The sequence below is a fragment of the Pan paniscus genome, chromosome 4 (genome assembly GCF_029289425.2).
Source record: "Pan paniscus chromosome 4, NHGRI_mPanPan1-v2.0_pri, whole genome shotgun sequence".
In the NCBI taxonomy this organism is placed as follows: domain Eukaryota; kingdom Metazoa; phylum Chordata; class Mammalia; order Primates; family Hominidae; genus Pan; species Pan paniscus.
Genome location: NC_073253.2, coordinates 108,786,856 through 108,798,896, shown reverse-complemented (window position 1 = coordinate 108,798,896; position 12,041 = coordinate 108,786,856). Strand labels below are relative to the sequence as shown.

General features: G+C 34.8%; 1 protein-coding gene across 4 annotated transcripts in view; it reads right to left on the bottom strand.

Moving 5' to 3' along the window:
- YTHDC2 (YTH N6-methyladenosine RNA binding protein C2) overlaps window positions 1-12,041 on the bottom strand; it is an 81,455-nt gene that overhangs the window by 49,335 nt on the left and 20,079 nt on the right. For all 4 annotated transcript variants that reach the window (XM_003826729.7, XM_024928813.4, XM_063604593.1 and 1 more), the window contains 5 exons: window positions 11,330-11,432; window positions 9,939-10,095; window positions 6,561-6,668; window positions 4,625-4,773; window positions 3,233-3,368 (listed from right to left, as the gene is read on the bottom strand). In XM_003826729.7, the coding sequence (XP_003826777.3) occupies window positions 3,233-3,368; window positions 4,625-4,773; window positions 6,561-6,668; window positions 9,939-10,095; window positions 11,330-11,432 (653 nt within the window). The remainder of the gene's footprint in view (window positions 1-3,232; window positions 3,369-4,624; window positions 4,774-6,560; window positions 6,669-9,938; window positions 10,096-11,329; window positions 11,433-12,041) is intronic.

Below are 12,041 nucleotides of genomic sequence, written 5' to 3'. Positions count from 1 at the left end.
AAATCCAAAAAGTTACTTTTAAAAATGGAGATCAATTATTTTTCAAAAAATCAATAATGAGGGCCAAGCACAGTGGCTCATGTCTGTAATCCCAGCACTTTGGGAGGCAAAGGTGGGCAGGTCGCTTGAGCCCAGAAGTTCAAAACCAGCCTGGCCAGCTCTTCAACAAAAGAAGAGAAACAGGTTTTGCAGAAGAGATGAAGTATTCAGTTTGGGGCATATTAGAAATATCTAAATCCAAAGCTCTGGAGGCTGAGGTGGGAGAAACACCTGAGCCCAGAAGTCAAGGCTGCAGTGAGCCACAATAGCACCACTGCACTCCAGCCTGGGTGACAAAGTGAGACCCTGTTTCAAAACAAAACAAAACAAAACAAAACAAAAAAGAATAATGAGCTTTAAAAAATAAATCAATAGGAGCCAACACACATTTACAAAGAGAAAAAAAAAGTCAAAAAACCCTCACTTATTTTTTAAGAAGTTAGACTAGAAGATGTGTAGGATTATAACTGCTTGAACAACCACACCCAAATATTGACCTAGTCCCTTGCAGCATACCACATGCTTGGTAATTGACCCAGACACCTCAAATTGACAAATAGAGAAAGTTATTAATGCAATAGATAACAATTAGAATTTTTAAAAAAATTGTTAAGCAGAAACAACGGGCCAAATCTAACTTTAAGATAAAATTTATAATGAATAAACAGAATATCTCAAGCTCAAAAAAATTCAGAACAAGTACATGATGATTAAATAATTTAATTCAATAAAATCGTAAATTTAAAAAAGAACTAAAAATTTCAAAAACAATATGAATCAATATGACAATGGGGTTGGCTGAATTAATACCAGTAAAGAGTAGAAGGTTTTAGGCTAAGATGGTTACTAAGAGATTAACACTCAGAACTGGATACTATGCTTTTCAAAAGGGATAAAATAGAACATATCCAGAGAAGGCAGACCAGGGAAGGAGGGGACCAGATATCATGTTATATTAAAGAACAGTTGAAGTAATAGGTACAGTCAGCCCAAAAAAACCAAAAAATTTAAAAGAAAAAGAATAATCATCTTCATATACCTAGAAGTCTGTCAGGCATAAATACATATGTTCACTCCAGAAGCAGAAAAAGGGAGATGCTATGTAGTTAGATTTCACATAAACATACTAAAAAGTTAACTACTAAAACAATTCAAATTCAAAAGAAAGGTAGTGAACTTCCTGTCACTAAACATGTTCCAACAGATTATCATGTGGTAAAGATGCTTAAAAGTAATATCATTATTTGGGCTGGGTGTGGTGGCTCATGCCTGTAATTCTAGCACTTTGGGAGGCTGAGGCAGGCGGATCACAAGGTCAAGAGATTGAGACCATCCTGGCCAACATGGTGAAACTCCATCTCTACTAAAAATACAAAAAAATTAGCTGGGCATGGTGACGTACACCTGTAGTCCCAGCTACTCAAGGAGGCTGAGCCAGAACAATCACTTGAACCCGGGAGGCAGAGGTTGCAGTGAGTCAAGATCACACCACTGCACTCCAGCCTGATGACAGAGAGAGACTTTGTCTCAAAAATAACAATAATAATAATATCATTATTCAACAAAGATTTTTCAGCACTTAATAAACGATGAATCTCTGGTGATACAGAGATAAGTAAAACTGACAAAGTTTCTGCCCTCATGTAGTTTTCATTCTAGTAGATGAAATAAGTAATGAAAAATAAAAAATACATGACAGGTAATGAAAGTACAATAAAGAATAATAAAGGAGAGTAAGGAAATATCGTGAGAAAATGGTACAATTTTAGTAAGGTGGTCAGAAAAGAGAAGGCAATATGTAAGCAGAGACCTAAATAAGTAGGCATTGGGCCATGTGATTACCGGTGGAGATAGTATTCTAGGCATAGGAAACAACAAAACAAAGTCCCAAAGGGAATGTGTTGGCATACATGAAGAATATCAAGGAGATAAGTGTGTCTAGGCACAGTGAACAAGGAGGCAAGTGGCAAAAAATAAGATCAAGGAGGCAGCCAGAGGCCTAATCATGGAAAGGACTTTGATTTTTATCCACAGCGTAACTGGAAGCCTGGGAGAGTTGAGAACAAGCAAGTGGAATGATCCAATTTCCTTTATGAAAGGATCAGTCTTATTTTTCTGCAGAGAACAGACTGCAGTAACATAAAAACAGAAATGGTTAACGGGCTACTGCAATAGTCCAGAAGAGAGGCTAGCTTGGACTAGGGGAGTGAAATGTACAGTAGGGGGAGTGAAATGTACAGTAGGGGAAGTGAAAAGTGGTCATATTCAGGATTTATTTTAGAATGCAAAGTAAACAGGATTTGCTAATGAATTATATGTGCAATATGACAGCAGACTTTCTGTATGCTTTGCTGCCTTAGCAACTAGGTGAATGATAGTGACCATTTACTGAAAAGGGAAACACAAGAAAAGTGCAGGTTGAGAGGAAGGTACGTAGGGAGGGGATCAGAAGTTGTCTGAGGAGTATCCAATTTTATTCACCTAACAGACATCCAACTGGAGATAACAAGTGATAAGGTATATTTAAATCAGGGGGTAGGTGAGGTCTGGAGATGTAAAGTTAGGGGTCATTTAAAATAGATATTTAAAGCAATGACTATTTGAGATCCACTTAAGGATTAAGTATAAATAGAATTAAGGTCTTAAGGATTGAGACCTAGGAGATTTCATATTTACAGGTCAGAAAAAAAGAAAAAGATCTTGCCAAGAAAACCAAGAAGTTAGAGCCAGGGAAATATGAAGAAAATAAGCCAAGTATGAAATACTGGAAGTTAACTGAGTAAAATATTTCAAGAAGAAAGTAATCAATAATAATTACAATAATAATGCTGAGGGCTTCAGGTGAAAGAATAAATACTTGACATCTAAATCCTTTCCAAGGAAGGGAAAGACAAGAGTATATACACAACACATACACATAACAGCATTTTTGCACATAATTGTCATGTAATCACACAGCTCTTCAAACTGCAATGGAGACATTAGCTTAAGAATCTGATTTAACACAATATTTATTTCTACTATGCTGTGCTAGCAAGAAGATCCTGATTTGTGCATTTGAAATAAAATAAATACTTCTAAAAAATAAAATTTTGGGTTGTGCAATTATTGGTAGTACATACGTTTTGAATTAAACTATACTTCCACCACAAATAACTGTAAGGGTAATTTTTTAAAATTAAAATAAACTTACCACTAACATTTTCAGTTAAAATGAGATGAAAGACCTGAGCAAAGGCATCAATATCTTTATGTAGCCATATATCAGAAAGGCAAGCATCCATTTCCTTTATTAACCATGGTTCAAGGCAATTCACATCTTTTTCAGTCTACAAAAAACGGTAAAAATCATAAATTATCATAAATTACCTAATAATGTAACATTTGCTTGCAAAGAACATAAGATGGCCACAATGGCCATCAGGACTACTAATCCTATGATAATATAGCAAAGGCTTTGACATAAAAAATTTCTCCTTTCATCACAAACATTATCACTCACAATACAGTATCTAGTCCTTATACTCAACTTTTATCTGAGAATGAGTTTGTCAACAAAGGACTATGATCTAGTCACAATGTTAATTGTGCTTCCAATATGATGTTGTTAAATGTACATACAGATCAGTAGTTCTCTCTCTCAACTGCACATCAAGGGAAGTATCACCTGGAGCTTTTTAATACTGATGCCAGGTCCCACCCCAGAGCAAATGCATCAGAATCTCTTGTTGGTAGGGTGCTAGATTCCATAGGGCTTTAAAAGCTCCTCAGGTGACAAAATATACAGCCAGTCTTAAGAACCACAAATATACATGGTCAAAATGCTGTTCCATGACCCAAATAAGTCTATACTATATGTTTTTTTATATAGCATGTGTTATAATCCTATAAACATATAGGATATATATCATTATATATATAGTATATTTAGTGTGCATATCTATAAAGATGTTAAATAACAATTTTTATTACCAATTTTTAAATATTCTTTAAAAGTATTTTTAAAAACTCATGTACAGTTCATTTGGATACATTACAACTTTAAACACTAGTAGAAAACTGCAAACATATCTGCATTACATACTATCACATGCTCAAAAAAAGGGTAAATTATTTTTTTAAAGAGTAGAAAGTTGCTCTGAAAAATTGGTTGTGGTCTAAAATAAACCAAGAGAATTACCATTCAATTATGCAGTAAAAAATTACAATCTCTTGGCTGGGTGCAGTGGCTCACTCCTGTAATCCCAGCACTTTGGGAGGCCAAGGCGGGTGGATCACGAGATCAGGAGATCAAGACCACCCTGGCTAACACAGTGAAATCCCGTCTCTACTAAAAATACAAAAATTTAGCTGGACATGGTGGCGGGCGCCTGTAGTCCCAGCTACTTGGGAGGCTGAGGCAGGAGAATGGCATGAACCCAGAACACGGAGCTTGCAGTGAGCCGAGATCACGCCACTGCACTCCAGCCTGGGCCACAGAGCCAGACTCCGTCTCAAAAAAAAAAAAAATTATAAGCTCATAAAATGTTCTTTAACCTACACAATTTTCACACAAAATATGAGTGGGAAACCAGGGAGGTCATACCAGCTGACTGAAGACAGCATCACCACCATCATCCAGTAAGTCATACTCATCAGTCACATTTAGAACAGTTCTCTGCCTCTGAGATTCAGGCTTGAAACTATTTTCTTGAGCTGAGTACCATTCTGTAAGTGTGGTTTGTTGTTTCTCTTCTAAATTAATTATCAAAGAAAGAATATGTAGACAAATCATTTCCTTTTTGAAATGTATTCCTTTGTTTAAATAAATTATGTGAATCTGGTATCTCTTAAAAGTTGGTCTTATTCTGTAGTTACTTTTAAAAAGTATATTAAGAATATTCAATAATAAATGTGTTATGCTGAAACAAAAAGACACATGAAACTGCTTGAAAACTTCATTGATATGGTTAGGCTTTATGTCTCCACCCACATCTCATCTTGAATTATAATTCGCAGGTGTTGAGGGAAAGACCTGGTGGGAGGTGATTGGATCATGGGGGCAGTTTCCCCCATGCTGTTCTCATGATAGTGAGTTCTCACGAGATCTGATGGTTTTATAAGCATCTGGTATTTCCCTTGCTTGCACTTCTCTCTCTTGCTGCCATGTAAAGAAGGTCCTTGCTTCCCCTTTGCCTTCCATCATGACTAAGTTTCCTGAGGCCTCCCCAGCCATGCAGAACTGTGAGTGAATTAAACCTCTTTTCTTTATAAATTTCCAAGTCTCAGGTAGTATCTTTACAGCAGTGTGAAAATGGGCTAATACATTCATGCATTCACCTATTGTTCCAAGTCCTACTAATAAGTTTACTTCTAAGTAAGTCCAGAATTAAGAGTATTTTTATTCATGTTATAACTATTGTTTAAATCAATGACCAATATTCATACAGCACTTTGTAGAAAACCATTTGTTGAAGTTCTACCACCACGCTAGTTTTCTGAGATACAATTATATATAATTTTCATCTTCAAATGTTTCAGCTGGACATGGTGGCTCATGCCTGTAATTCCACTTTAGGACGCTGAGGCAAGAGGATTGCTTGAGGCCAGGAGTTCAAGACCAGCCTGGGCGATGTAACTAGACTGCGTATCTACAAAATATTTAAAAAATTAGTTGGGCACAGTGGTCTACATCTCCAGAGGCTGAGGTGGGAGGATCCCTTGAGATCAGGAGGTCGAGGCTACAGTGAGCCATGATTGCACCAATGCACTCCAGCCTGAGTAATAGAACAAGACCCTGTCTCTAAAAAAAATTTTTTTTAATTTTTTTTTTTAAGTTTCAAGATCTAGGAGTTTTACAACTTACATATCAGTAATTCAGTGCTGCCCAATGAAATCAGCATTGCTGATTACATTTTTCAAGGGGAAAATCCAAAGGAGTTCAGATTTTTGTCCAAGGGCATACAGAATAAACAAGGTACCAAAGCTTGAAGCCAAGTCTTCTATGATGAATAATGAAGTTAAAATTAAGAAAAAGAAATCCGAACCCTAATTCAAAAGCTGAAATATGTCATTACAAGAGACGTATTAACAGGAAAATAATGCTAAATTCAAAGTATCAATGAAATCCTGTAACATCATCAAGATTTGGAAAACTCAACATTTTTATCAAAGTTTGTTATTAATCACATACTACTTTTTTCACTCCCTCCCATTCACTTCCCAGTCCTTCCCTATGAGATATGCTGTGGGCAGCCAGCATATATTCTTCTATCTCCTTAAAAGGTGGCTGAATCTTTGGATATAGACACCTCCTCAACTCTGGCACCCACTTTCAGTTTCTCTCCACAGATTATAACTTCTGGACACAAACCAGAAAGCAAACGAATATTTGGGACAATATTCCAATATAAGGTTATACAATTATATACAAGAGAAAAACACTTTCAAGTGTCCTTGTACCTCCACAATGTAAGGATGGAGTACTCCAAAGTCATTATCAATAGTAATTTCTTTTATATTTCTTTTATTAAAAAATTTACCTTGCTGTTTTTCCTTTTTATATTTTAACATTTCTTTGTTTGTATATCCAGTTGTTCTTAAAATATCTTCCAGAAACATTTCTTTTACTTCAAATGGTCTTCCCTGTACTAAATAATAAAAAAAAATTAAATACTCAACTTGCATCTTGGAGAAAATTCACATAAAAACATGAAAATCCCAAGTTAATGAATCTCAGTATAATATCCAAAAGCAATTTCATAGTTCAAGTGACTCTTATAATATTGTCCTTTAACTATAACTTTGACTTACAAACAACTATTAGACAACTGTTTGTGTGCTTGGGTTTTTTCCTCTAGTGTTTACTACCTACTTATCATGTGTCTGGCATCGATATCATTTGTATTATAAGTAGAAATGGTAAGAGGAAACAGAGCTATTTCCTGTTCCCTGGAGGCAAGCTAGTGGAAGAGACAGAAATCAATCCAAAAATCCAGAATATGAAGGTAAATATAGAGTTGTGAAGAGTCCTGAGATACAAGTACAAGACACCATGACATATGTAACGGGGGATTTGACAACATCAAGAAAAGTATCCTCACTAAGAAAATGAGAAACAAGAAGATAAACAAAATAACAAAGCCATATGAAAAGAACAAAAAGTGTATAATGATGATGAAAAACAGCATGTGCAAAGTCCCTGTGCTAGAAAGGAGTTTCAAGGACCTAAAGGTGTTTCAAGGAACTAAAAGGCTAACTTACTTGAAAAATGGTGGGAGTGTGGGAATGGAGAGGGATATCGTTCAAGATGAGGTAAGAGGAAAAGATAAGTCTTACTAAGGGTTTATGTCTTTATCCTGAGGTAAAAGTCATTCAAAGATTTAAGCTCAGTAAAGTGCTCGACATCATCAGAATTCTACTTCAAAGAAGACCACTCTGACTGCAATATGGACAATGGATTTAAAGACAGCAGAATGCTACGTCAAGCCAAGTAGCAGCTACTGCAATAGTTCAGGTTAACCTGAATGAGATTAATAATAGTGAAAACCAAAAAAGAAGCAGACAAATTCTAGAGCTAGGCGGGAGGTAAAATCCGTAGAACTCAGCATTATATTGGATATGGAAAAAAAATGAAGTGTCAAATATAGTCCTTTGATGTCTGGCTTGCAAATCTGAATGATAATGTCATTCTCTGAGGTAGCAAAGAAACCTGAAAAGAACAGGTTTGCTGGTGGGAAATGGGGTTTGGTTTTAGGCATGTAAAATGAAAAATGAGCTTTCGATTAGCATATGTACAGATCTGATGTCCCTGATCACCCAAGATTATTACAAGGAGTTAAGAACTTATAGGTTTGTGATTCAGGTGATTAGGTCAATAGTAGTATGATTAACTAAGACAGGTAACACAAGAAGAGAAAAGGGTTTTGCAAAAGAGATGAAGTATTCAGTTTGGGGCATACTAGAAATATCTAAATCCAAAGCTCTGGAGAACAACTGAAAATAAAGATTCAGAAGTCATCAGTATAAAAGAAAAAATAGAAGCCCAGGGCATGAATGAGAGCTTCCAGGAAAACTATGCATCTCCAATGCCTAGTAGAGTATAGCATAGGGCAGGAAACAAGAGGATGGGAATAGTGGGAAAGGAAGGAAGGAAGACGGAACGAACAGAAAAAAAAAAGGAAATGGATCAAGGGAATAATTCTAGAGAATACCACTATTTAAGCATCATGTAAAAGAAGAGAAGCCCACAATGGAGACTGAGAAAGCATGGGATATAATGAAGAATGAGGTTTAGCAAGCAGCAATGTTATCAAACAAACTACAGCATCAGAGCATTTCACAAAAAAAAAAAAAAAGAGAGAGAGAGCCAACCATAAAAGATACCACAGAAAAGTTAAGTAAGATTTTTGCCTAAAATTTGAATATCAGATTGGCAATTAGGTTAATGTCAAACGACACCGGTAAAAATTCAAATAAATAGCCTTATACACATCAGAAATGTAAATCATTTCAGCCTTTTGAAAAGTAAAATGGCAAAAGCTGTTAAAATTAAAAATAGATATACTCTTATTTAGCAAATTCACTTTCAGAAATCTATCCCTAGAAATCCAGTACATCAGGATATACATAAAAGGATGTTCATTATAACATTGTTAGCAGGGGCGAGGCGGGGGATCTAGAACCAACTTGAATATCCAAAAATAAAGAAATGGTAAAATAAATATAGTACATCAATATTATGAAATATTTTATTATGCAGGTGCTTAAAATAAAGAACTAGATCCAGGGTTACTAAACTGGAAAACTGTTCATGATAAAGCAAATTGCAAATAATGTATTAGCCATGTGCTCATGTTTATAAAACCAATTTTTGTAAACGTTATAAATGTGTATATATTTGCATATTTTTGTGAGCATGAAGAACAAATATATATAAAACACTGTTAACATCCATAAATCATAAATCCATAGAGCCAATTTTTGTAAATGTTATAAATATGTATATATTTGCATACATTTTTGTTCTTACATTAAGTAAAAACGAATATATATAACACTGTTAACATCCATGAATCAGAAAAGTAGGACATGGAACAAGGATAGGGGCAATTGTGAACTTTTTCTCTATATATTTTTGTATTATTTCATTGAAGTAAACAGAACTTTTGTATTTTTATTTACTTTTTTTTTTTTGAGATGGAGTCTTGCTCTGTCACCCAGGCTGGAGTGCAGTGGCACAATCTCAGCTCACTGCAAGCTCCGCCTCCTGGGTTCACGCCATTCTCCTGCCTTAGCCTCCCGAGTAGCTGGGACTGCAAGTGCGTGCCACCACGCCTGGCTAATTTTTTGTATTTTTAGTAGAGACAGGGTTTCACTGTGTTAGCCAGGATGGTCTCGATCTCCTGAACTCGTGATCCACCTGCCTTGGCCTCCCCAAGTGCTGGGATTACAGGCGTGAGCCCCCACGCCCGGCCTAACTTTTGTATTTTTTGAAGAGGAATTTATCATTTTTTTAAAGACTGATGGCAAAATCCGTTTTTAATAAAGGACAAGGGCAAAAGTTGTTTTAGCATTTTCAGAAGTGAATGTGAAGTAAAACATGGGAGTATAGACTACTTTTCAAAGATATCTACCAATAAAGGGAAATAGTTATAGGACAATTTAAGAAGGAACACAAAGTGAAAATAAAGCATATTTCCTTTTAAGGTAAGAGAATTAGGCTCACTACACAATACCAAAGAGCTGTTGATAGAAAAGGAGAAGTTGAAAACAGAAAGAAGTGACAATTAAGCCTATCTCAGGTGGAACGGTAACAGATGGCCTCTACTTCAGAACATTCCCCAGTTTCTGTTAGGATAAATAATGTCCAAAAGTGTTCTTCATAAAAATTATAGAAGAAATCTGACAATTTAACTTACTATATATCACTGGACAACTTCCAAAATATCTTATAAAGAGATTTACATCCAAGGCAGCACTAGAAAGAATTAGTTTCAAAGTTGGGTGCTTTTGCAACAAATCTCTTAACTTTGTAAGTAAAAAATCGCTAAATCGATCCCTTTCATGCACTTCATCCTGTAGTAAACAGAAATAAAACCATGGAACAGTTAAAACATTATTGATGACTAAGTCTTTAAAAACAATGGCACCACTGGGTTTTACACTAATTCAAATTAAATGTGGACAAGGCCAATCAATATTCATGAAAATTTTGTATTACAGGAATTTCAGAAATAATTAGACATTAACAATGAAATGCAGATGACAAAGTAAAGTTGTCCCCTGGCATCTGTGGGTGAATGGTTCCAGGGCCTTCCCCCATGCCAAAATTCATGGATGCTCAAGTCCCTGATTAAAAAAAAAAATGGCATAGTATTTGCACATATCCTATGCAAATCCTTCCATATACTTTAAATCATCTCTAGACTACCTATATTACCTAGTACAGTGTAATGCTAGGTAAATAGTTACACTGTATTCTTTAGGGAATAACAACAAGAAAAGTCTGTACATGTTCAATAGACACACAATATTTTTTTAAATGTTTTCAACCTGCAGTTGTTTGAATCCATAGTCATGGAACCCACAGATACAGAGAGCTGTCTATATTGCCCTTTTTTCCCACAAAATATAAAACTACAAAAAATTATAAGTAAAGTCCAATTTAATGTGCTTTTAATACATAAAAAATCTATGTAAATATGTTTCTTTTAGCATCAGAGCTTATGAAGTGCATCCTTTGGTTTGGGTAAGTTTCTAAAAGCTGCTTATTCCAAGTTTATAAAACTTAATCTAATTTTTTTTGACACAAACTAGATAAAAGCTTAGAATTCCTTAACAAAGGGGTAAACTCATCAACTTAGTTCATCAGCAGTTAGTTAATTTAGCAGCTTAATCATGGAGTTTATTAGTATACCCCTATCATTGGGAAATATATGATATTAATGAAGGGATCAAACGACCAAGTATAGAGATAAAAGAAATCTCCCTTTTTTTTGAGAACTCTAAGTGCATGCATCATTTTCATATATGAAAAGCACATTTTTTAAAACTACCTGCTTATTTTATTTTCCCTCAATAAAGCCTAATGGCTTTATTATTTTTGTAATACAAAATATTTCTAATAATTATAGACAAAAAATAAATTGATCATTACAGCCTGTTCAAAAGAATAAGTTGGTTCTCTTTTCTACCCTATTCCAAAAATGTAATTATGTATTTAAATTTTTTGAGACTATCCTGAAACGGCATATGTATTTAAATTTTAAGCAATCTGAGTTACATATGACAAATTCAGCAATATTCTTACCACGATAACATGTGTCACAGTCGACAACGTACTATCTCCTGCCATCAATGTACGAAGCAATACCCCATTAGTACAAAATGTCAGAAGTGTCTTTGGAGAAACCCTTTTAAAAAAAAAGCAAAACAAAGTGCACAATTGCAAGTTTTTCATGTAACTAAAATATAATCACATTAAATGCTGGTCTCGTACACATTTTAATAAATATTACTAATAGTGTACCGGTATGTACAGTTTATTAGTAAAGCTATGTGGTTTTGCAGTTATGTGAGACTGCCTGACAACAGCCTTTTATATTAAGTGATGTATTTTGTTAAAGAACCTAAGCTGCTCTAAAAACAAAACAAAACCTTAAGTACTTTTTGCTTGCAGATAAAGTATGTTACAAATGGAATCAGATTTTTTAATCACCACTGAGAATAAAAAAAGTACTACTTGTCAAGAAGGCATTACTAATACTACATATACTGAGTATTCCTTATCCAAAATGCTTGAGACAGAAAGGGTTTTAGGTTTCAGATTTTTCCAGATTTTGGAATACCTCCAGTTGAGCATCCCAAATCTGAAAATCATAAATCCAGAATCCTCTAATGAGCATTTCCTTTGAGTGTCATGTTGGCACTCAAAAAGTTTTAGATTTTTTAGCATCTTGGATTTCAGATTTTTGGATTTAAGATGCTCAATTTATACTACTACTGATAATAAATTCACTAAC